The sequence below is a fragment of the Strix uralensis genome, chromosome 5 (genome assembly GCF_047716275.1).
Source record: "Strix uralensis isolate ZFMK-TIS-50842 chromosome 5, bStrUra1, whole genome shotgun sequence".
In the NCBI taxonomy this organism is placed as follows: Eukaryota; Metazoa; Chordata; class Aves; order Strigiformes; family Strigidae; genus Strix; species Strix uralensis.
The window spans coordinates 14,535,860-14,561,253 of record NC_133976.1 but is presented as its reverse complement, the minus strand read 5'-3'; the positions used below and the strand labels follow the sequence as shown (position 1 = coordinate 14,561,253).

Below are 25,394 nucleotides of genomic sequence, written 5' to 3'. Positions count from 1 at the left end.
TAGATGTTTTATATTGCTTCTACTTTCTTGTGAAATATGGTTTTCATAAACAGGATTGACCAGATCTACTTGTAGTTACGGTAAAATGGAATTAAATTCTTTATCTTGCATATTTTTGCATATTTAATTACTGTTAAAACACCCCTGAATGTTTGGAAAGACATCCATGCAGAGAGGTGTGGTAACTTCTCAGAATATACTAATAGCTGAAAATTACTGAATAGGTAACTGATCAGTAGCTTCAGTTCTGTTTTCATTTTCACTCTAATGCATTAAAGTTAGACTGTTCAGTCATCTTGAAGTTTAATCTCTATTTACATTCAGAATCAGATTTGGTTTTACTGTTACTCATATTCATCAAATATTTTCAGGTAGTTGTAAGAATTCACTTCTGATTATAGTGCATTTGGCAACAGAGATTTCTACAAAGGCAATTTATCTCTGTGGGTATGTGGTGACACATCAGGTATCTTATGCACCATAGTTCAAATATCATTTATTAGACATTTCTTATCTGTTTGATACTGTATCTAAGAGAAACATCTGAATTTCCCCAAGATTACCACAAATTCCTAAAATCAGCTTATTTATAAATGTGTAAAAAATTTGGGATAAGGGTTAACAAACTTAACATTTTCCAATCTGGCAAAAGATAAACAGCATTGCAAATTGTTTGCTACAGAGCAAGAGATTTTTATCTGAAGTTAGAATAAGTCTGCAGATATGAGATTTAGAGTAGTGTGTTCAGTGCCAATGTGGTATGGGTCTATTAGAAATACACAAAACCACTGATGTACATAGCATGCTTTCAGCTGGAGGGAGCCAGAGGAATGTAATTTACTTAAATTAAAGGAAAAAAAAAAAAAGGTGTCCTTTCCTGGAGCATAAAAATCTGAGAGGTTTGTTTTCTTTTTGTCTTGCTCTCTTGTCTGCCTTACATGGATAGATTAAGGAATAGTTAGTGTTATATATGTAAACAGTAACAGCATGTGGCAATTTACCTGTAAGATTTCTTTGTCCCTTTTGTGTTAGAAGTATGCTTTATATTTTGCTTTTTCAGATGAGATTTAGGTATTTAAACTGTCCTTTTTTTTGTAAATTGACAACTGTCATGAAACTCTGATTGCAAGACTGGAAAGATGTGTGGTTTTGTTACATTCTTAATTTGATGAAGTGTTTGCTTTTATTAATGGCATAGCCTTTCTGGACACCAGACCCACATCACAATTGTAGTACTCACTCTGTTAGTGCATGATGTTAGATCTCCTTGATGAAGCAACTTTTGATAAAGAGGAATACTGTCAACTTACTGTTTTTTCAAATGGAAAACACTGTAATTGCTTCTATAAGCTCAGATTGTGTTAATATTTGAAAATACTAAGTTTTCCATTCTACACTTGACAACTCTTGGCAGAATAAAATTCATTTTTGCTAGATCAGCTGTTCCTGTATTGTGTTCCAGCTTTCCTTGCTGTTGCGGGGACTGCTCATAGAAACATCTTACATCTGGCCTGACTAGAGTGTTTAACACTAACAGAATACTCTCCATTGAAAAGTGAGCAGGTAGGTGAGGTTTCCAGAGAAAAAGGTCTGGTTAAAAATGTGTGTTGTGCTACACTATTCCCTAAGAGGCCTTATTATGAAGCAGAACAAAGATGAGTGGGAGCTGTTTTTATTTTAGTGTGTGAAAAATACAGAACATGCTCTTGCACTGGTTATATGTACATAAGTAGATTTTTTTTTTTTGTTATTAGTCTTTTTGAAAACAAGCAAAATGCTGGGAAAATACAAGTTCCTGCTGATTCTGCTTTTTCTTCTCTAAACCCACTTTTCTTTGCTTCCCCTTTACTGTGAAAGTTCAGAAGTATTGTGCTTGTCTTTTTTTTTCTGGTTAATGAGGTGGTGTCAGTGCTAAAATTTTACTTGAAATAATTGATAAAGTTTGTAGGAAATGCAGCTTAATTCAGTCTGGCCATGGGAGTTGTCATCCCCAGAATGGTCCTGCTATAATTTCTTGCAAGGGGGAGTATTTACTTTTACAAAAAAATGGAACTAGATGGAAAAGGTCTTAAACTTTTTTCTCTTTTTTCTTTTTTTTCCTTCATAAAAACTATTAAGATTTATGGTATATCTCTCTACCTAGTCCATCAGAAGACCTTTGTTTTATAGCCTCCCAATGACAGGGATGATCAAATATGAACTGTAGACTCTGGAGTTATACTCATTACTGGGCCAAATAAACTTCCCCTTCTCTTTCAGTGTGAGTGAAAATACATAGACACATCTTGCCAGTACAGAATATTTGTTAGTCTTATATAATATCATATACAACATTCATATATAATTTGTATATCCCCTGCAGGTTTACTGTCCAAACGGGTTTGTAATGCAACCTTTTGATCCTGTGACTTCATGGTTGCCCGTACCTAAAAGATTTTTTAAATTGTTAGAACAGTTTTCATAGTGGTTGGCAAATTTGTAGCTGCGTTTTTTGCATAAGTTTATACTATTACTCTTGTATTTGATCCTAATGCCTATATTTTTTATAAGTGTTTTATGCATCAGACAAGCTTTATTTTGCTGGATCTGTCTATTGATTAGAAAGCACAGTAATCTATTGATCAGTACTCTGTTGATTTTCAGTAGGTTTGGGAAGATGATAAGAGGTAATAAATAACTCTTATTTTCTCCTTTTCTGTTACTGGTTACTGGGCTAATCTGTCAGAAATTCATGAGCTGAAATGGGAACTTAATGTGATGCACAGCATGGTGACATAGGTTAGCACTTTAGCACTGACTATGGCAGCTTGAGAGAGCCTGATGTTAAGGAAAGGAGAAAACATTACTTACTTTTAACTAAATAGCTGACTTTTTTTTTTAAAGTCTCAGCATTGTGAATAAAAGTATTCTTAGTTCAAGTAGTACTTTCTAATTGTGAAGAAACTAATATGCTTGTTTCCTTCAAGTTTAAGTCAATACAGAGAAGATCTTTTAGAAAAACTAATTATATTTGAGCTATGTTATGTTGTTTTACCTAGTTTGATCTTATTTTCATTTATTAGGGTATACTATTAATACAGCTTTACAGTCTTTTGGGAGGCTTTCTTAATCCTATTCTATTTGAATTCTTTCTTTTCAGTAATTTAAGGTAGAAAACTTACTTTATTTCTGTGGAGAGCTTCTGGTAATAGTGCCTGGCTTGGCACTTAATCTGTGTCTTAAAAACACTTAATGTATTTAAGACAAATTGTTGTGAATTACTGAAAACCAGTTTTATGAAAGAAGTTTTGGCTATGACAAGGGAAAGGCTATTGAGAAGTGAGTGAGGACTTCAGATGAGATTGACTTTATCAGGAAGGTAAAGGGAATTCTTAAATTTGTTCTGTCTTATCTAGAAAAATTGACTAATTTCAAAACTTTATTGCTATTTAATCTTAGTTTTTTATTTCAGTAGCATCTCCCTAAGAATTTTCAGACTCGTATAAACTGATAAGTAGCTATATGTTAAGGCTTTCTAAAATTGATTTACCATAAATTTGTACTTTTCAAATATAATCAAAAAATGTGATTTTTGAGGTAGGTATGCAAGTTTGCTACAGTAGTGATGAAGAGTTTTACATACTCAGTGAATCTGTTAACTTTCACAAACAATTCTTGTGGCCCTGTGAACTTAATGTTATATATTCCTTTGTGCCCTTCACATGTCTTAGATTGCATGGTATATAACATAGGGAACGTGTTGTATCAACCAACAGTTTCTTTAACTTCTGTTTTCTTGGTGCATTATTTGTAAACAGTATTTGAAGCTTCAAATTTTAACTTATCTATGAAAATGTGTTAGTGTATGAAAGAAGTAAATATGAATACATGAAAGATGAAACAGTGTTTCCCTCCTTCCAAACTCTGTCCCTTCGATCCCTTTCTTTACATACTTATTTAGAAATTGGTTTCATGTGCTTAATGGAAGGAACATCGTTTAATACTCCAGGAACAAATTCACACTGTGTTTACATCAAGCAGTTGCAGCTGAAGCTTGTTAGTGATTGCCTCCCAGATTAAAAAAAAATTCTTCACTGTGGTACATGAACTCCTATTGTTTGGAGATAAATAATCGGCTCATCCCCTCTTTAGGGAAGAACAAAGAACATAATAGTACATCTGGTTCATCTGTTAAGACAGCAAAGATTAATTAAGCAAGTGCTGCACAACCTCTCTTGATAACATATATATCTAAAAACAGCCTGTATATGATGTGTTTTTTAATCACTTTGCTTTAACTGTTTAGTGTACACACATAATCTGTTCCAGAATCACCAGCCATTCATGGAAATAAGTTAGGGCACAATACTAAAATAAGGCAAATTGGAGAATTAGCGTAGAGTTTGTTAATTCTCTTGCAAATCTCTTGATTTAAGATGATATGCCTAGGAAGGTATAAGACTAGAAAGAACCTGTTTTGAGCCCCCAGGTGACATCATTAACGCTCTTCGTAAAGTTTATCTTGTGTCTTTGTAAAAATAACTTTGCTGGTTTCTCTGACAGTTTGGATCACAACCTGTCTAGAGGAATGAACCATCTCTTTATGGAGCATTTGTATAGAACCTGGTTCAGTGAAATACAATTTCAAAACTAGAACTAGCCCTTGTGGTCAAATTAGCTACAGTGAGTGTCTCCGTTATTTCAGTTACCAGGTGGGAAGAACTAATGTCTAATTCCAGCTTTAAGACTACTCAAGGCCAATTTTACCTGCTTTACTTTTTGCTGCTATTGTCTTTTAGCCTAAATAGCTTTAGTTGCTCCTTGGTGTTTACTTCAGCAGAGTTGTAAGGACACAGATATCCTGTAAAGATCTTAATTTTGCAAGCCTTCACTTATTAAGTATGTCTTTTACTTCCCTGCACATACATTAATGTATATAATCGCATCATCAGTAACAGCATAAAAGATGTTTCAGAGTCACTGGTTGAAGAGTTGGCTATAACTTTATGGGTTTTTTTACTGATGTGCTCCTTGGACTAGTTCTGATATGGTCCCTGTCCTCCTCTCCCTGCGTAATGTGCTCTTGCATCTCCCTGTCTAGTTATGTTCTCTTTAGGTACTTACACTCCACCTGCCACTTCCATACAGATGATTTTGCTGTATTACATGTGAAATAAATTTGCAGCATTGTATCTTCACCAGGGACCCCTTCCAGTTTTTGTGAGGTTTGAAAGTATCAAGCCTGTGTACATATACACTGTTAGAGCACAAGGTAGCAAAATGGTACATTAAAGAACATGTTGGATCACTTGGGTGAATACTTGCACTGTTTCTGCTGTGCCAGCTGCAGTCAATTCTAGCTACTGACTTTCTACTTGACATCCCTCCTCCCCCAAAGACCCTCTGCTGCTTTCTGTGTTCATTTGATAGGGGATAGTGGGGCTTGCCACAGTATCTTGGACAAAAGAAGCAGCTGCATTACAGTTAATTTGAAAGAGGATTTCAAAATATGAAGCCTGTTGACAAAAGAATGCTTCTTGATAGATAAGGAATAGTTAAGAATTGACATAATCTCTCTTCTCCATCTATGGAAATGAAAGGAAAATATTTCAGGGGAGCAGTGTGGAAAATTGATAGCAGGGTATGAGTAAATCTCCCTTATGAAAAGTTTATATTCTTAGTAAACATTGCAAATACTGCTTATTTAAAATATGGAGAGTGACAGAATAAGCTGAAACAAATCTTACAGTAGCTCAGACTTGGAAAAGCTTGATTCAGAAAAGTATGTTTTTAGAAAAAAATCCCTGTGATTTGGCTAATCAACAGGTGAATCTGCCATGAAATTGATTATTATTATTTTAAAGGCTGAAAATGGTGCTGAATATCTGAAGCTGCATTAGGTGCTGCATGAGGTCTCTGTTCTTACCACCTTATGATTTAATTTCTCACACGAGGTGAAGGACGGTGGATGACAGAAGTAATAATGTGATTATTTTGGATGAAATTGCTTCTAGCTATATATAAGTGTCTGCACAATAAAAGTGTAACTGAGCTAGTCATTTGGTGTGCTTTTCTAGTTGGAGAGAAATGGGCATGCAGAGAACATCACCCCATGTACCCTGATGATGACATAAGCATCTAAAACCACTGTGGTTATGGAAAGTTTTAAAATCTATATTAGGTTACAGTGAACCATGTCCTGATGTACTGATTTTGCTTCATCAATTAGAAGTGGAGTCAAGACAGCCTCAGATGCAAATATTTACATTGTAGTAGTGATCTAAAGCTATTCTATCCTGAAGGACTAAAAAGTTTTTTCTCGGTAATTATCCTTCATATTGAGCAAAAGGTGTTTTCTAAGTAATTCTTCTGAATTGCTTGTAAAACAAACAGAAAAACCCACCATCAAATACCCATTCTTGGATGTCATATTCTTTGTCAAGATATTTGCAGAATAGGGGAAATAATTGATTTGTACACCTTCCCACTCATTCCTCCTGGGGATTAAGTTGGCCAGTTACGCTGCTTTTTGTACTTGGGAAGAGCATGCCCAGGGTTGCATTGCATGGCTGGCAAGCTGGTGTTGGCCTTCCCATCCCTGTTTGCTGGTCTGCTTTTGAATTATTCCTGAGAGCAAGTGCTGAAACCCTGTCTTTTCAAAAACAAGGTTTTCCTGGTAGAAACTTATTTTGCAGATTTCTGTGATGGTGATCTGTCATTTTACATCCTTGAAATTGCAATGTGAACCATATTTCAATAACAGCAACTGCAGAACAGCTCAGTGTCATGTGGAAAACGCTTTGAGAGTGAATTTCTTCTTCCACATGAGAAAGACAAATATGTCAAGAAGGGTTTTGTTGTTTTATAATATGAAGAGGCAAGGTGTAACCTCTGCAAGTGGAATTCGTAGAAGAATTACACAAAAATTAAAGGACACTCAGTTATTTAAATTTCAGGAAGTGTTTTAGAGGTAGAATTTTTAAAAATATGACTTAGCTTATTCAGAGTGGATTTTTGGGCACAGCGGAACAACTGAAATTAAAATTGAAATGTTTGAAGACAGATCTAGTTTGGATGAGCAGGTGATGAACTGTAAGTGTGTTTCATTAACATGTGGTGGGGCAGCTTTAACTTCCTTCAGATGAACATCCATTACCCTGCTGTTATCCCTGTAGAGAAATGTATTTTTTAAAAAAAAAAAATCCCAGTACCAAAAATTCTGGATTTTAATCTTCAAATTATTGCTTTCTAACTCATATTTATTTCTGAATATCATTATAAATTTATATATGTTGCCATTTCTAAGAGGACAGGATGCTAGGTCTCCATAGCAGTTCACGTAGAACAGTGCAAAGTATCTTTTAGTTTGCATGTTTTTTTCCATACGCTGCTTTTTCCTGCCTGATCACCTTCCATAAATGTTTCTTGAAATATAATACAAATGAAGAGTGGGAAATTCATCATCCTTTTATGAACATACTAAAACATCCTGCTATGAGGAGCAGAATATACAGACAGAACATCTGTGTCTTCTGAAAGGTTCTGAATTCAGACGCTGGTTGGTAATGAGTTTAGAAAAATAGGAGGGGTGGTAGCTAGAGTATTTATTAAAAGGCATAGATAGAGAAGATGAAGACCCAAGTTGATCTGGTTTAATAATTGAAGAGTGCTGGATATGTTGTAGACCATCTGTGACCTACATAAAATGAACAAGAGTTACATTTTTAGTGGAACTAAAATGAACAAGGTGTTCCATGTTCTAGATATCTAGGCAAGAAATATCAAAGAGTGCCAGAAGATGTACTAATGAATCATATACGTAAAAAAATATGCTATAGTTGATATAGAGAGTAAACAGATTGACTCAAGAGATTACCACACAGACATGAGAAGAAAACTGAAGATTGTTGTTACAAAATTATCTTTTCCAGCCTTTTCTATTTATTACTAGCATATGGCCTAGGAAGACTTTTTGCAACAGATATTTTCTAGCCTAAGTGGCCTCTAATGGATGTGTAACACTGATGGTGTAGAGAAAAGCTTTTTAATAATTTGTGTGACAGTAGTGCTTGTGAAAGATGCTAGACTGACAGTCTAGAAGACTGGGAGACTGAAGTAATCTGTTCTGATTCACTGAACAGGTATAGCAGGGGCATCAATGGCATAATCTCTCTGTATTGCTTTTTAATTGTATCCTGAAAAATCTTATCTTTTGTTTTTAGCTGACTGTCTATTAGTTAATAATGACAGAGGCTTGCTGTTTAACTTCAGCCTGGATACTTAGGTCTTAAGAAGGAGCTTTTGACATAGCTAAGGTTTTTGTTTAAATTATCAACTTGTATCATAAAATGCAATGGGCTACCAGTAGAAGTAGCGAAGGAAGAAGGATGGCTAACTTGGAACACATGGTGACTGACTGAGCTGTTGCATGGTAGGCTGGTCTGCCGGTCAACATGTGCTTGGTCTGTTTTTTTCCTTCCCTCCTAGACAAAGCAAAAAGCATTGAGACTTTGCTGGTTTTAACCTTGTGCTAGACATTTCACAGGACTAGCCTGTGGAGTGCTATTTGCCCGCTTAATTTAGCATGTTTTCTGTGCAGCCATGACCAGAACCAGACCACTTGTTAATGACTGGGAGAAGTAAAGAGGTACAGGTGGAGAGTTAGCATGGCAGTATCTCTTCAGCAGAAAAGAAATCTCCTTTTATCACTTCTGTGATTAGATTAACACCTACTCAAACCAATATCTTATTCTCATCTCCCATACCAAAAATAGCCCAAATTTTAATTCTACTCAGTGTCTGGAATTCCCTTCAGTGAGCCAGATGCTTCTGATGAGAGTGAAACTGACTTGGCCTGGCTTGTAACCACATTGTGCTCACTGGGCAGTGGAATAGCTTGGTGTGTTGGAGTGGTCAGGAAGAAAGGTAGCAAAAATGATAGAAATCATCAGTATGATAGGAGATAAGAAGTAGTGCTTGAAGTCTTGATTTAGTTTTCTTGTTAATTAAAGTGTTTATTCAGATACTAAAAAAGACAAAGGAAAAAAGGTTAACTACCTGTACTCCGAAAACCAAATGTGTTCCAGGCTGATTGCTCAAAGTTGATGGTGCCTAAAACCTGGAAAAACAGAGCCAAACATAAAAATTAGTAATGTAAGCAATTTGAATTTATTAGGCACTTATCATATATTTAATAAGCTAAAATGCTGGTCTCTAGTGCAGGTAATTTTATTTTTTTCTGTGGTTGTTTGACATGAACAGAGGAGGGATTTGAGCCTGCTGTTTTATTAAAACAAACAAGTGAAAACCCACAGAAACCTACACATATCACTGAAAAGTCAGGATAAAGTGGTAAATTCAAGCTAGCATGCCTAAGTGGAAATGACCTGAAATAAAGCTGTTCAGAGAAAGGAAAATAATTGGAAAGTAGTAACACTTAAAAGAAGAGGTAGGCATGGAGAGTGGCAAAAATTAAAGGCTAGAAGGGAATGACTTGTGAAGAAAGATTAAAGGAAATGAACACATGTAATTATTACTTATAGCTATCTGTGTGCTTGGTGATGTTCAGATGAAGAGAGATGATCCCTACACTAATTTGGCTAAATAGCTACCAGGGAATGATGAAAATGTCTGAAAGTATTTAAAGGCTTCAAGTGCCAAGAAAGGATTCATTTAGAGGAGTCCAAAGAGGTCTAAGTAGGAATAATGAAATAAGATGAGGGGAATCTTAGCTTTGAATACCATAAAAAAACCTTTCTATTAGAGATGTTAAAGTGTGTAATAGTCTCCCCTGAAGTTTTAGTGGAATGCTCCACTGCTTGAGCTATTGAAAATGATAGTGGACGGAGCATTCAGACATAAACTGGAGGAAAGAATTCTGTGTTGGAGGGAGGAGAATGGAGATGACTTCATAGAAATTAGGAATGGAAAATATCTATTATCTCACATGGTATAAATTGACAAAATAAGACTCATGGTACACTAGTGAAACATAATTTATGTAAATTTGCTTTAGAATAGGTATTAACCTTGATCTTTACTTCAATTCTGCATTAAGCCTTGCCTTTGATACAGTAATCTTAATTAAAACTGAATATTTCATGATTTAACTCCCTCTGCTTCATGAGCAGAACAATACTCTTATCTGTATTACCTATAAAAGTGTTATCCATATAAAGTATTGCATCAGATGATAGGCTCGGTTAAGGTCATATTCATACGAATAAAACTACTGAAATGCAGGGGTTTAATTTGTTTAAAAATAAAAAACTCTTAATTTACAACCAAATGTTAAAAAGCTAGCTAAACAACTTTTCCTGCATGTTGAATTAGGAAATGTTGTACTAATAAATACCATATTCTTCTGAAAAAAAAAAACCCAACAAACCAACAAACCTACATGAATGAGGAAAAAAGTAAGTATTGGCAGATGTGATGTGTGTCAAGTGTGTCACCATGTAACTGTCAATCACTGTCATCTTCATAATACTTTTACCTGGATTTACTTAGGTAGTAAGAGAAAAGCTGCTCACTTTAATGTTAAATCCTAATATGTGTTAAATAGGAAGAAGCAGGCATTGGAAACAAAGGACATGAAAGCTTGCCCATGTATTCTTCATCTTCTGGGTTTTTTGTTTTTTAATGTTTATTTGTGTTTTAGTGATGTTAGAACAAATGAGTGCTATTCTGGAGACTGGAACTGGCCCTACACTCCAGACACGCACTCACACGCATACATGCAAGATGCATCCTTACTACAGGGGTACTCTGTAGTTGAAGTCACTGACACAGTAGAGGCATCTTCAGGTTGCTCACTGCTTATAAATGGAGACATTTGGAAAATGACACTTTCCAGCTTCTGAAAAGATGTGCAAATATTTATCTTAGCTATTTTGTAATAATTAATAAACTTTTAAATTGTATCATTAGATTGTTTGCTATGTAATCATAGTTGAGTACATTATATGAAATGATACACAGACATAGACCTGATTAACTTTATAACTGATTGATAGGCCAGAACACTTTGATCTCTGTAGGAATCTACACTAAAAGCTAAAGGAGAGATGATGTGATATTAAGTGATAATACATAATAAATATATTCAAAAAAATAGAAAACCTAATCTTAAACTGTAGGAGGCAAGCTAACATTTGAGTATCCATCTGGAAAACCATTTAATTTGTGTTGAAATAGGCTATTTTTTTTCTGACATTCTGTAATTCTTTGTTGAATTTAAGGTGACAGACTTAATGCTTCAGATAAAAATGCAGCTGTGATAAATCCTGATGTCTGGACTACATCTTTACTGAGTAGCTGACTTTAGTGATAGTTTCATTTTTATAACTGGAATCTTTGGTTATTCAGGTATTTGGATGACCCAATCTAAGTCACCAGGTTTTTCTTCCAAATATAAGTCTTAACCTCTTGGTTAAATAAGATTTGCCAGTCATTTTCATCAGTACTTGAGATACTTTTTTTTTTTCATTGTCTCAGCTTTTTCTCTGTCAGATCTAAATACCAAGCTGCAGCTGTGGTAAGCTGGACATCCATAAACATAACATATATACTGCTATCTTTACATTCCATTCTGAGCACAAGGAATGTAGCAGTGTATATTTATTGTGAATAATGACCATATAATTGAAATGGTAAACAGTGTATTTTTGGGCACAGCTGCCTTCCTGTCAGTCCCTTTCATTACTGGATACTCCTCTTACAGAGAACCTGGGGAACAAATTCGGAAAGTTGAATACATTTATTTGTTGGAGGAAAAAACCAAAGTGAGTAGTTGATAATACCATATTACATCTGTAGTCCTGCCATTAGATCTTTATGGAATCGTAACACCTGATTGCGCTGAAGAAAATGAAACTCTCCTGTTTCGTAGCACCATTTCTGTGCTCTGTGCCTGTATCATCTGTGGCATTCTCAAATACAGCATTTAACAGTTGTGAAGATGAGGGAATTACGGGTGCTGCATGCATCCCTAGCACCAGAGGATGTCATGTGGCTGGTTCCAGGGAGCCCTAAGGGTTAAATGCAGTTAAGCCTTTCCCCAGCTTTCTGGGAACCTGGCAGTGGCTTTCTTTCAGTTGCTTTGTAATGGGAGGAACAATACCTGAATTCAGCCTTGGGTTGTGTTGGAGAGGGGGAAGGATTCAGGTTATAGTGTCAGAGGCAGCAGTTGCACTCGGGCAGTACCAGCAAGTGCTTCACCCTATGGCTGAAAAAAGTGGAATGTTAACAAGGCAAGTCTCGGATAAGACCATATGTATGTAGGGTTTTGTTGTTTTTTTTAATCCATTTCTCTCTGCTTGTGGTTTTCTTTTTAGTTAAATTAATCCTGCTGTTTTGAATAGGCTGCATTCTGCCACTGGGAACTGTAACTCAGGCTCTGGATGGTGATGAGCCAGCCTAAAAGCAAAGAGACACATTTTTTTGTGGATTGCACTCAGGCAGAAGTTTGAGAGTCTTGTCACTTGAAGAAAATAAGCATTTAGAGACTAAAAGCTAAGCCCTGAACCTAGATAATGATGATGACTATCCTCTGACAAATCTTAGTGAGGTATCATTTCATTAGTCAACTGAATGGAAATTATGTTTCTGAATTAATAGCTAACAGTTATTTGTGAAGCAGATGATCCTGCATATTTACTTGACTGTATTTCATCCTTGATTTTTTCAACAAGCTACTACTATTAAAGACCACCAGGAAGGTTTGGTCAGAGGATGCGTGGGATTCATGTTTGTTTTGGTTTTCTAGATTTTCTTCTTTCTTTTAAAGGAGGATTTGGTTTATATCTTAAAAAAACCCCAACCCACCACAAAACAAAACTGAAATAAAAGGTAAGCATGTCAGTATTTAGTTACTGAGTTGTTGTACATTCCTCACATCCAAACATTGTTTTGTCCGCAGCAGGGAAGTACTGTGTAAGTTGTTGAGGATAACTGATAAGGCTGCCCCGCACAAGTGCTTAGTATGTTTGAATGTGATGATCTCTAGCATGTACCTTATATTCTCAGTATCTGCTTTTCAGAGTGCTACTTCACTTTTTGAGTATCTTCTAGCTTGGTTTCCGAAGGAAACAGACTCAATTGCATATCTGTTAGTTCTTTCACCCTGTTTACGTCCTTCACACCTTTTTTTAGCTTATCTAGTTCTGGCTGAAATTGACACAAAGACACAAGTTTCAAAGATAGTCAGTCTTAGAAGTCTAATGAAAATTGGTGTCCATGTTCATACCCTCTGTTCAGGAGACTGTTTAGCACATGCACAAGTTGTTTTTTCATTAGACCTTGTGCTGGCCATTTAGCAATGACCTAACCAAGACCCAGGCACAGGGTGTGGAGCATCTTCTGCTGAGAAGTGGAGAAGCAGGAGGAGCAGAAGGTTTGTGGAGTGTAAAGGAATGTAATGAGCAACTGGAAGGAGTTGCTGCTCTTCTCAACACTGGTGAGTATCACAGCTGGAGTATTGTGTCCAGTTCTGGGCTCCCCAGTATGAAAGACATTAACATACTGGAGAGAGTCCACTGAAGGGCCATGAAGATAATGAAGGGACTGGAATATCTCTCCTGTGAGGAAAGTCTGAGATGGCTGGGACTGTTCAACCTGGAGAGGGGAAGGTTCAGAGGGATCTTATTGATGTATATAAATACCTGAAGGGAGGGTGCAAAGAGGACACAGCCAGGCTCTTTCCAGTGGCACCCAGTGACAGGACCAGAGGCAACGTGCACAGACTGAAACACAGCAGGTTCCCTCTGAACATCAGAAAACACCTTTTCACTGTGAGGGTGACTGAGCGCTGGCACAGGTCGTTCAGAGTGGTGGTGGAGTCTTCATCCTTGGAGATACTTTAAAAGCCACCTGGACATGGTCCTGGGCAGCCTGGTCTAGGTGGCCCTGCTTGAGGGTGGGGGTTGGACCAGATGACCTCCAGAGGTCCCTGCCAACCTCAACCATTCTGTGATTCTGAGTTGTGAGGGGGATAGAAGCTGAGGCTGTAGGAGACATGGGCAGAGGGATGTTTGAGATTTTTGCATTGGGAAAGGTTTATGGATAAAAGTCTTACCTACAAAACAATTTCTTACTTAAGTCTATTTAAATGTTAAACATCTTATAATTTGTACTTGTTAAACGTTTTTAATATACTGAAGTTCTTTACCCCCAAATTTACAGCTTTTATATAAAACAAAATTCAGAGTAGACTTTGTGGAGAGCTGCTGGCCAGAAAGGCTACTATTTCAGATACTGTCCCAATGGATGATGTGTATTTTTTGTAACATGCTAATGCTTTTATAAACTTGGTTTAAGTCAGATTATAAGACTTTCAGAACATACCTCTGCAGAAAAATGTTGCTTTGTAGTTATAGATGTTTTTACTTCTAATGGCATTATTTTTTTAATGATGTAACAGCTTTATCATCCATTTCAGGCAAAATATGTGGTTATTGTTCCTCTCTTTGAGGATACGGTATGTGAATGGTCATGATTAATTTGAAATATAACAAGCTTTAAATAAAACTTTTCAACTAGCACGTGGACTAAGCCTTCCTGTGAGCAACCACCCAAGCCATGCATACACAGGAAAAATAAACTGCAGTGTAGTGGCTTTTGTTGGATGACTTTGACCTTATCATTTAGTTGCTTGTTAAATACTTAATAATTCCCAAATGGTCACTTACTTTCCCTTCTTAAAAAAAGAAAAAAAGTCTCTACTGCCTCTGAATTATGTTTGAATTGGGGGAAAAAAAAAAGTTCATACAAAAAGTCAAATGCAAAACCTAAATTATTGTAAAATGAGACATTATTTATATCTCTTGTACAGTTACAACACTCTTGGGATTTAACTGTTCAACTTCTGTATGAGAAACATACATCTCTAGTGGTTTTGGTTTTATGTTTCTTAAGATGGAAAGCAGCTAGTTGATATTTATGAAGTAAAATCCTGGTATTGGTTGTTGAGGGCTTTGGGGGAAGAGAGAAGGCACTTAGAGTAGCCTTTATTTATATGGAATTGTAAGTTTTACTAGTTCAACTACTAGAATTATGTTTTCGTTTTCTGTAAGATCTTCGTAAGGAGCTATATTTAGTAGTACGGATGTGTATTTATGAAGGACATAGCATTACAGTCTATACTTCAGAAAGAATTCTCTGTCAAGACAAGTGATATCTGAATGGTGTGGAGAGTTACAGCTCCATGAAGAAAGCTTGCTGAGTTAAAATTTGCACAGCCTGTACTGTATGTGTGTACACAGAAATTTTTCCTAGTAACTGAAGAAATCTACCAAGAAATAGCCAATGCATTCTTTGTTGAAATTGGATGAGAATACTTTTGTTTCTTTTAGTTGTTTAGGACTTTAAGTTGTTCAGGATTGCAAATAAACCAACGAAAGTGAGGAAGGTCTGTGGCAAATGAGATCATCTTTTTAAACAGCACTTCCAAGTCACTTCTTTAAAGTGACCTTTTAAAAACTAATTTTTTGTATCCCAGACACATTGTTTTCGCTATCTTCTATCTGTGAACACAAGATTAAATTAATTCATTTTATATATCAGACAGATCCACTGCAAATGAAGTAAAAAGATCAAAACTGGAGGTGAAATAAGAATAGTTTATCCAACTAATATGTACATGTGATTAGTTTTATCTCACAAACCGCAGGATAATACTGTTATTTTTTGTAAAATAGTTTTGTGGAAATCATTGCCTGCTTTGCTAGGAATGTGATTTTCTTGACAGTCACATAAATATGTTTGTTGATATCTGTAAGTATCTCCATGCTATTTTATTTCTCTTTGAGAAAACTGAGTTTTGTGTAATACATACTCACTACTTGAAAAACCTCCCCCACTGCTTCCAAAATGTCAAAGCTGAGCACAGGGATTTAGCCATACAACTTCTATTGAGATTAATTGGATTTGTATGGCTAAATCCATGCAGTTCTTCTGAAAATATTACGGCCCCTTGTATATAAAATATAACAATGTGTTCACAAACATAATATCACAAAGAATATTTGGACAGAACAGTAAAATCAGGTTTAATTTATGTTTGGAGATGAATAACTTTTGGTTTACTATAAATGTAAGGGTTCCTGTTTAAGTATACTGAGTGAATACTAAGCATGTGCCGTGCTTGCCTTAGGGCTTCATTTTTTTTAAATGCGTGAAGCATTTACATAGGAGTCTTCTGTACTTAACTCAGGAGGGGGAAGAGCATTTCTGATTCATTAATCCCTTTTTCTTTTTGTGAGTAACTGGGTCCTTCACATCATGCACTCAAGAGGTGTAAAATATACAAAGAAGTGGGAGGGACAAGCAAAATGATGCCTTGCTTGCTGGAAGGTATAAATTCAAAATCTATTTCTCTTTGCAAGAAGAAAAATAGCAAGGGGGGAAAAAAGGCAGCACTAAATTTACTGCATCTGCTTGCATGATATGCAGGTTTGAGATAATTATTTTCTCTCTTGTTCAATAAAGTGAATTGTTACCATGGTAGCATTCATATTGCACAATTTCTCTGTTATAAAATAAATTGAGAACAGTTTTAGAGAAAAGTCTTTGTATGAATGTTTGTTCTGTTCATGGTGGTTTTGGGGTGGTAGGTTTGGTTTTTTTGTTTGGTTTTGGGTTTTTTTTGTGCAAAACTCTCTTAGAAATGCAGTTCCTGAGATTAGGGTCTTAAAATTATTCTTGAGGTGACAAAGTCTTGGTACACTTCCCAGATAAAATCAGTCAAGTTTTAATGATGTATGGTGCTTCTGCAGGACAACATGTGCAGGGACAGAGGTAGTTTTGGGGGTTTAGTTTTGAACACTGGTCAAGTTGGAGGAGATCTGTACTTCTTCCAGAATGTTACTTCTGGTAGTAAAATTGAATTCAGCCATTAAGAGGGTGCAGGCTGCCAGGCAACTCGGAGAATAGTCTGGATGTCCTGGATCCAATAACTAATTCCTGGCAGCAATCACCTTGCCTGTGTTCTGTTTTTAGTGTGTCCTCCTGGGTGAGATGTGTTGAGAACTTCTTGAAAAGCAGGTCTGAGTATTCAGTGGCAGAGAGGGAAAGGCCCCCAGGGTGTTTTCAACCACAGCATAGCCTAGACAGCATTTTGGTCTCTCCTGCTTGAGCTGCTCTTACTGAGGAATAGCAGATTGATAACACTTCCTCATCAGTTGATTCTTTGATAACATTTATTTAACATTTATTGACTGCAGTGCAGATTCTGCTATGGACATTTTAAAATATACTTGAGCAATACTTCTGTTTCCACTTACTGAAGAGATTCCAGAAGATAGCCATGGGAGCTACTTAGCCATTATGTAAAGCTTATGTGAAAGGTCTCCAAGGAGGTAGAAAAGTGTTAAGGATATAGCACAGTGGATTGGAATGGCATGTAGCTTTTCATCAGACCCTACTAGTGTCTTTGCCAAATCATCACTTCTTTCCCTCTGTTTCTTTGTTTTTTTCCCCGCTTGTGTTTCTCTTGTGTTTTCCCACTAAAATAGGCAATAGCCCTACTAGTAGGAGGGTGGCTATCTTTCATCCCTGAGACCAGAAGATTTTGTCGATTGCTTGATTCTTTCCTGCTTTTTTGCACCTTTCCATTGATCTCATGTGTGGATTTTTCAGAGTTTGGTGGTCAGTATAGTACTTTTGGGGGAATTAAGCCTTTTTATGGTGATTTAATTTTAACATTAAAATGTCAGGTTTATAATTACTGAATATTACAGAAAAGTCTTGACACAATGACTATTCAAAAACTACAGTGGCTATTGCAACTATCAACTGCAAAAAAAAAAAAAAGTTAAATCGTTGTGGAAACCTGAGAAATTGTTTCTTGATTGCATTGTATTCCACTAAAACTAAAATAAGACAACTTGTGTAGGTTCTTTTTATGCTTTTAATCCATCCCTGAATTACATGGCAGTTGCCTTGTGCAGCACATTACTATTTTAGACTCTCTTGCTCCATAAATGATGTGTGGTGGTGTAGGAGCCATATAGTCAATGTTTACTAACTACACAAGTTTAAACTCAATGTATATAGCAAGATATTTTTAGAAATCTGTGAAGGGATTGTGTCTTTGAATGTTTCAGTCCATCTGAATGCTATTATCCTTGAATGCTGTAAAGCCAGGAGAAATACTAATTGGCTGTGTACGGTTCCTAAGCAATGCTTTCCTTTTGCAGGTATTTAAATAGAACACATGTATAGTCAGTGCTCCAAAGAACAAAACAATCCACGTGGATTTCTTGAAGTGTAATAGCATTTGATACAAAATTTCTCTCTTCCCTCATTCCAATCTGACCATTCCCTGCCTGTATATCACTTGTCTACAGATGCAGTGCAGTTAAAGTCATTGCCCAGTGTTGTTGATGGGTGTGCCAGCACACTGGTTTACTAGTTCATTGGTTGCCTTGGTTGGCTGTTAGCTTTTTTTTTTCCCCCAAAAACATGTGCTTGCAAAACATGTGAGTGTCTGAAACTGTTTTTTTCTAGGTTAGAAAAGCTAAGGGATATATGGTATAACTAGCAGAATTTCACAGTTGCGTTAAAGGGTGATGGAAACTGCATGAAAAAGTGTTGTGTTTGAAGAACAGGGGTTTTTCCTTTCCAATTAGTTGCTGACAGATGATGTTTCATGCTGACAGATGATGTTTCATGCTCTTTAGCTGATAAAACCAAGTATAACTGAATAAAAGCTGGAAAACTGGTAGTTATGACCACTTTGCAGGATTATTTTATGCAAGAGAGGTATAAAGATATTTATAGATTTCTTCTGCAATTGCATCTGACATTTAATGGGTCATTGAACCTAAATTTTTAATATTTCATGACGTACAATTCATGGATGACTAAAAGCTTTACTTTCTGTAGAAAGACTAACAAAAATGGATGTTATCAATTTATAGCCTCTATTGTAGTGTACCTAAACTTAAATTATAGTTATAGATTTAAAAAAAAAAAAACCAAACAACAAACCAAAATTTCTCACTGTAGGTTACAACCATCAGCTCTGTGCTGTTACAGCAGGGTTTGTTTCAGTGGTTTTCAAGCAGCCAGAGTGGTTGGTTGACTTCCTGAGTGACAGTCTTCATCCTGGTCTTTCTCTTTCTCCTAGCACGACCAAAATGCCATAGATTTACTGATTCAGAACAGAATATTCTGCTCGAGGGCAAGTATTTGGTTTCCTAGCATTCTCAGGGAGGGGAGATTCCAGATCTGTCCATTTCCCACTGCTGAGAAGAATGACTTTGCAAAGTCTGCTCTTTCCTCATGCTGCATGGTAGCAGTTGGCCAACCTGGAACTGGAACTTGCATTCATCCTTGGTGTTTTGTCTGTTCTGCTTAAGGGTACCTGTGAACAGAGATACAGGAATATGTTAAACTTAAATGTCTTGATTTTGTAGGGAAGATTTTGAACAGGAGTGTAACTGTTCCTCTCAATTACTGTTGTATAAGGGCTTTGTAACTGTTGGTTTGTCCAGGATCCAACATCACATATCAAATCAAATTCTAATTAATGTCTTATATGAAAGTAAATCAGATTTTTTATCTCCCCTGTTTTGATGACATAAAACCTAGTGTGATTCAATGCCATATATGCAGCTCTTGCTGAGAGCTAGGTAGTATTGTTGTTTCTTATTTCTTGGTGTTTATGTGGAGCCTCATTAAATTTATCTTCTGATGTGTTGGTTAGATGCATTAATGTCACAATTCAACAGTCTTCTAGCTCCAGTTTGACAATACAAGAACAACATGAAATGTCATATTTCAACAGGCCAGATCCCTTATGTGTGAACAATTTTATACCTAATTACTGAAGTCCCCGAAATTAAGATTACACTAGGAGCCAGTTGTGTGAGAAATTTCTCTTGCTTACAATTTTGCTATACTCTTTCCTAAGCATCCTTAGCTGATCCTTTCAAGAGACAGCATATTGGGCCAGGAGGGGTCTTTGTTTTGTACCAGTATAATGTACTTATGTACTTTAGTGATTGATACAAGTTGTTTCTATTTTTATTTTTGTTACTATTTATTCCTGTTACGGAACCACTAAAATGTGCAGAGCTTTATGTAGTCACAGTGAATATGGTGTTGATTAGTCTTCTGCAATGCTTCTCGTGAGTAGTTGGCATGCAGTGTGGTACTGTGGAGAGTCTGTAAAGATTTGGTTTAGTAATCTCAAGATACAAAATAAATGTATCTTTAAATTGTCATTTTTCAGAGCAGACTCCCACTTCAGACTACAGTGTATTTTACCATTTGTCTAGCCTTGTGGTTAAACTATTTGATTTTAGTATTTCAGAAGTATTTGGGTCAAATCTTCCTGGAGTGGTTGTTTTAATTAAAAATTCTTAATATCTTGTTTCTTTCTACAAGATTTGGATCAATATTCTTTTAACAGTTATAATCATCAAAAAATGGACTGCAGTTAAGACATGTTGAAAATATTTTTCTTTCTTGGAGAAAGCAAGGTAATTTAGTCTTAGATGATGTTCCCAAACATCTGATTATGAGAAATCTCCTTTAATTTCATGATTTCTGTTCATGGCATATACACAGTACTGACTTTTGTCCTCAGGACAGGTTAGAAATCCTAATTGCTTTAATTATTTTTGAATACAAAATCATATTTGCAAACAGAACTCCCTCATATAGCAGTAGAAGGCTAGTAACTGTGTGTACACAGTTCTATATTTTACTGAGATAGCATTAAAAATTTAGGGGCCTTCTGTAAATTATCAAGTCCTGTCAGTGTCACAGGTACTTGGTAGTACTTTTAAGGTTGCTTTCTTCTGTTCTTGATAGAACTTGTCTAGCAATATGTAGATATGCTGCCATTGTGGGACAGAAGTGTTATAAATGAAGGACAGAAAACCAGGTAAAAACTTTCTAGATTTGGGGATTTAAGGTTATATGCTTGGGCAGTTGCATGAAGCTTTGCTTCTGGAAAACAATCTTTGTGTTGCCTTCCTCATCTTCTAAAAAATGCTTGTAAGCTGAGACGTCTGATGAAGAAATGAATCGGGGTGGCAGAAAGATACTTCTGTTGGCTAGCTATTGCTTGTCCCTTGAAAAATAGCCAGCCTTTGTCTGGTGTCCACTTTATGAAGCTGCCTGACTTAAGTAATCAAATTAGCTGTAAACATTATTCCCCAAGTGTTTCTTTGACCATCTGTTACCATGTTCGGTTGCTCTCATTTTTAAGAATTAAATAGAAAGGTGGGTACTTTTCAATTATCCGTCTATAACTTGTATCTGTAGTCCTCCTCCTTAGGAGTGCTTTTCCCAGGTTATTATGGAGTAAATTAGATGCACACACCTCCAACAGATTGCAAGTACATTCGAGCCTTGTTTTTGCACGTTTTGGAGGAACAGAATAAACTCCCCTGTGATCAGTTGCAGGGGTCTTAAATTTCTGAACAGATTTCCAAATATATCCTCAGGTACAGAAAATAATTTGATCCTCTCAGAAAATACCACATTAAGCAAGTTTCTAGCATGCCTTTCAGGGTATTATGAAGTACTTTAATTGATCCTCAAAGTGAGGGAACTGTCTCAGAAATACTGATTTATCCATGCATCACTCTGGAGAGTTTTTTATACTTTTTTTAAAAGTTGATGAGCAGAGTGAGGCAAAGATTGTTGTGAATTGCCTTTTATTTTTGTTTTTCTCCTAAGGCAAATTGATTAATGCTAAAGTAAATCTGCTAAGAGAAAAAAGGGGGTTTTTTCTAATTTCTCCATTGAATAAAAATAATGAAGAGAAAGCATATTTATTAATACTTTGAAAGATTCCTTTAGTAATAGTTCCAAAACGAATAGATTATTGAAGTGCTTTTAAAAAGTGATGTTACTGTAACAGTGAGTGGGCAGGGCTAATCTATGCAAATGTTTTGGAGATATTGAGAAGTTTTTCAGAAGATGGTGGGGGAAGCTGGGTTTTCATCTTTTTTTTTTAATATTTATTTTTAAGACTGCATAGTGTGGAGATAATACAGTAATTAATTGTGAGAGCACCCTGGCAGGGACCCAAGGGGAGACACAAAGTGGTAGGATGTAGAAGATGCAGATGATACGCTTTACCTTAGATGAATGCATTATAACAGCCACATTAAGTCAGACTTAATGTGGGCTTACCCACTGCTTTACTTCCTATAAGACTGGAAAGCAGAGGATAAGTTTAGTCTGGTATACGTTACAGCTTATTACCTGTGGCCTGAATGCTTGCCACGGAGTTGATATTCTTTGCATTTAGCAACCTGTGTAGTATTTCCTTCCATGAATGTGTCCAGTTGCTTTAACTCCATAAAACCCTCTAGCACTGCACTGAATTTTCAGGGGCAAAGTGTGTCTCAGATTTCACTACAAATTTGGATGAAGAAATACCTTCTTCTGAGTTTTTTCTTTGCTTTTTTTAAAATTTCCTTTTTCCTGGGATGTTTCCTGGGCTTTGTTTCAGTGTCTCCCTTTAAAAACACTACAGGGTTTTTTTGGAAAGCACTGGGTTTTCGAAGAGAAGGTGTGGGGACTAAAGGTAATGAGAAAGTACAGAGGGAAGATGAAAGGGTGCTGTGCTGATGAGTCAAGATTGGCAGGTAGTCAGGGTTAGTGAACAAAAAAAACGTAGAAGACTGCTAATTGAAGAATATTCAATCAATTTGAAAAATAATTGAAACAATTCAACTGAATTGAAAATATTCTAAAATATGAATATGAATCCTAGGGCAAGGTGAGAAAGTGTCGTTCTCAAGAAAGTAAATACATTTTCTTCACTTGAGATTGAAGAGAAAAGCCACAAGGAAGCTAATTGCAGGAGAATGTGCTGGAAATAAGGCAGCTTCTAGTATGCAGAAAGGTGTTCTGTGGTCTGAAAGACAGGAGAGGGTGGAATGGTGCAGAAAGGGAAGAGGAGAAGAAGAAAAAGGCAAAAGTTTCACATGCCTTGAATAAATCATGAAATTGGCAATATTTTTGTCAAATATTATTTACTGTAAACGAGATGCGGAAAGTAAGACTGATTGGTATAAGACAGAAGTGGTGAACACTGATTATACACTGGCAAAAATACTGTATGGGAATTCTTATTACCTGTATAGTAGAAGCTGAAAGAGTTTTGCAGTGTAAAATTCAAGGTTGTATGCCTTGGGCTTAGAAGACTACTTCTATGAAAATATGCAAGAAATCTCTTGAAGGTGGTGAGTATGATACAAACTGAGTGGGTTTAACAGTGTGAAATTCAAGGTCATGTACTTCAGGGTAAATAAACATTTCTTCTTAAAACAGAGGGATAATCTTTTAGAAACTGAAGGAAGAGGGGGAAGTTTTGGCTGTCTTAATAAATGACTGAGCCACAAATATGATGAAGTTTTGAAAAAGCCTAAAGGGTCACTTGTTTTAAATCTGTAAATCACATAGATTTGCCTTGAGTGAAGTCAAGTCAGAGATGACGGTGAAGACAGAGATGCAGAGTAACAAATACAAAAATACTTCATTAAAATATGTGTATTCAAATAAATAGGTCTTGAATAAAATTATTTAGGAAATTAAAGCAGGTTTTCCTATCTGTGTATCAATAAGATTCTGGAAGAGTCTCCTATGGGAGTCATTGTTTTGGAGGGAAAAAATTGTTTTTGTGATAAAATTTAGGCAATCATGAAAAAGTTGGTATGACATGGTGGCTTCAGTGACACGGACTGATCTCAATCCAGTAAATTTCTTACTGTACTCGTGACGTGACTGAAACTAGGGACATCGCATGATAATTCTTAGGGGAAAATGTGATACAAATCTCCTTCCCTGCCAGGCTGTCAATAGTGCTTCCTAGTAACAGCTAACTGTCCCTAACGTCATGATAGAACAAACATTTTTAAATCCTTAAATGGGTATAAAATTAGCCTAAGCAACATCATTTTTTAAAGGATAAACGGTAGCAATAGTAGTCAGTTGTTTTCCTTCCCCACATGCCCACCTGTTCTGTAGTAATTAAATATTTAGTGAATATAATGCTGTCACATCTGGAATTTGTCAACACATTTATGTCTTGAAAGTTTGTTCAAGATAGTAATTAGTGTTGAATTCTGTTTGACCCAGTCTGATGAAGTCTTCCGGTGAAGTGTTGTCAATCTGTTGATGAGATCTGCAGAAATTACTTAAAAATTGGGAAGTGTGGTGTATATTACTACAGATAAAGAAATAACATACATAGTCCTGGAGAGTCAACACAAAATAATGAAGTAATATTTATGTAAGAGAAATGCAATAAATAACTGATATAGGACAAAGAAAGACACCAAATGCAAACAGCATGTCCAGAGGAGGACCACGAAGATGTTCAGAGGGCTGGAGCACCTCCCCTGTGAGGACACACTGAGAGAGTTGGGGTTGTTTAGCCTAGAGAAGAGAAGGCTTCAGGGAGACCTTCCCTGGGAAGACCTTTCCCTTCTCCGGGGAAGGAGCAGCCTTCCAGTACTTAAAGGGAGCCTACAGGAGAGGTGGGGAGGGACTTTTTACAAGGGCACGTAGTGATAGTACAAGGGGTAACAGTTTTAAACTGAAAGAGGGCAGATTTAGTTTAGATATAAGGAAGAAATTCTTTCCTGTGAGGGTGGTGAGACACTGGCACAGGCTGCCCAGAGAAGCTGTGGCTGCCCCCTCCCTGTCAGTGTTCAAGGCCAGGTTGGACGGGGCTTTGAGCAACCTGCTCTAGTGGAAGGTGTCCCTGCCCATGGCAGGGGGATTGGAACCAGATGATCTTTATGGTCCCTTCTAACCCAAACCATTCTATGAGCTATGATTCATAGAGGAAAAAGGCTTGCAAAGCAGACTGGGTCACTATGTTTGCCATGTACTGTAGCATCCTATATGGCCACCTGTGTGCATGTTACCAAAGTGAAGGGCATAGAGTGCTGTCTGTGGAGCACCACCGAGGCTGTGACTGGGATACCCCTGCCTGTTGGTGTCAGAAACATTTCAACTACATTCATAAGATAGTTTAAAATAGTTGGATTAATTTAAGCTGAGAAGAAGGTAAAATATCTAGCTGAAGCATACAGTAATGAATGCTTTAACTGCACACTGGAAGGCAATGTTTGGAGGGCTGTCCCTTTTGTTGTATTTTTTTCCCATGCATTAAAAGCCGTACACAAAACATAATTCAGAATCAAAACTTGAGTGTTAAAATCTAAGCATTCAGAAAAATGTTGATTTATTTTTAATATTTTTTTATAAAAACAGTTTTGATCAATTGCTGGCTTAAATATGTATCATTGTAATGTTCTATTGTTACCTTTCTGTATAAGCTTTTCTAACAAGGCTGACCTACTGAGCGTACTCTAGCTATAATTTTGATTTAAATCGTTTTGAGCAGGCTCACATAATTTGTACTAGGGTCATTGAATTTAACT

General features: G+C 36.4%; 1 protein-coding gene across 7 annotated transcripts in view; it reads left to right on the top strand.

The window, feature by feature from the left end:
* ORC5 (origin recognition complex subunit 5) overlaps nucleotides 1–25,394 on the top strand; it is a 75,407-nt gene that overhangs the window by 37,801 nt on the left and 12,212 nt on the right. Inside the window, exons 14-15 of one of the 7 annotated variants that reach the window (XM_074869930.1) lie at nucleotides 4–80; nucleotides 1,463–1,510. The exons of 4 other annotated variants lie outside the window; for them this stretch is intronic. In XM_074869930.1, the coding sequence (XP_074726031.1) occupies nucleotides 4–33 (30 nt within the window). In that variant the 3' untranslated portion in view covers nucleotides 34–80; nucleotides 1,463–1,510. Of the gene's footprint in view, nucleotides 1–3; nucleotides 1,426–1,462; nucleotides 3,013–25,394 lie in introns of those variants that run through there. 2 more of the 7 variants (XM_074869926.1, XM_074869929.1) reach the window with 2 other exon arrangements.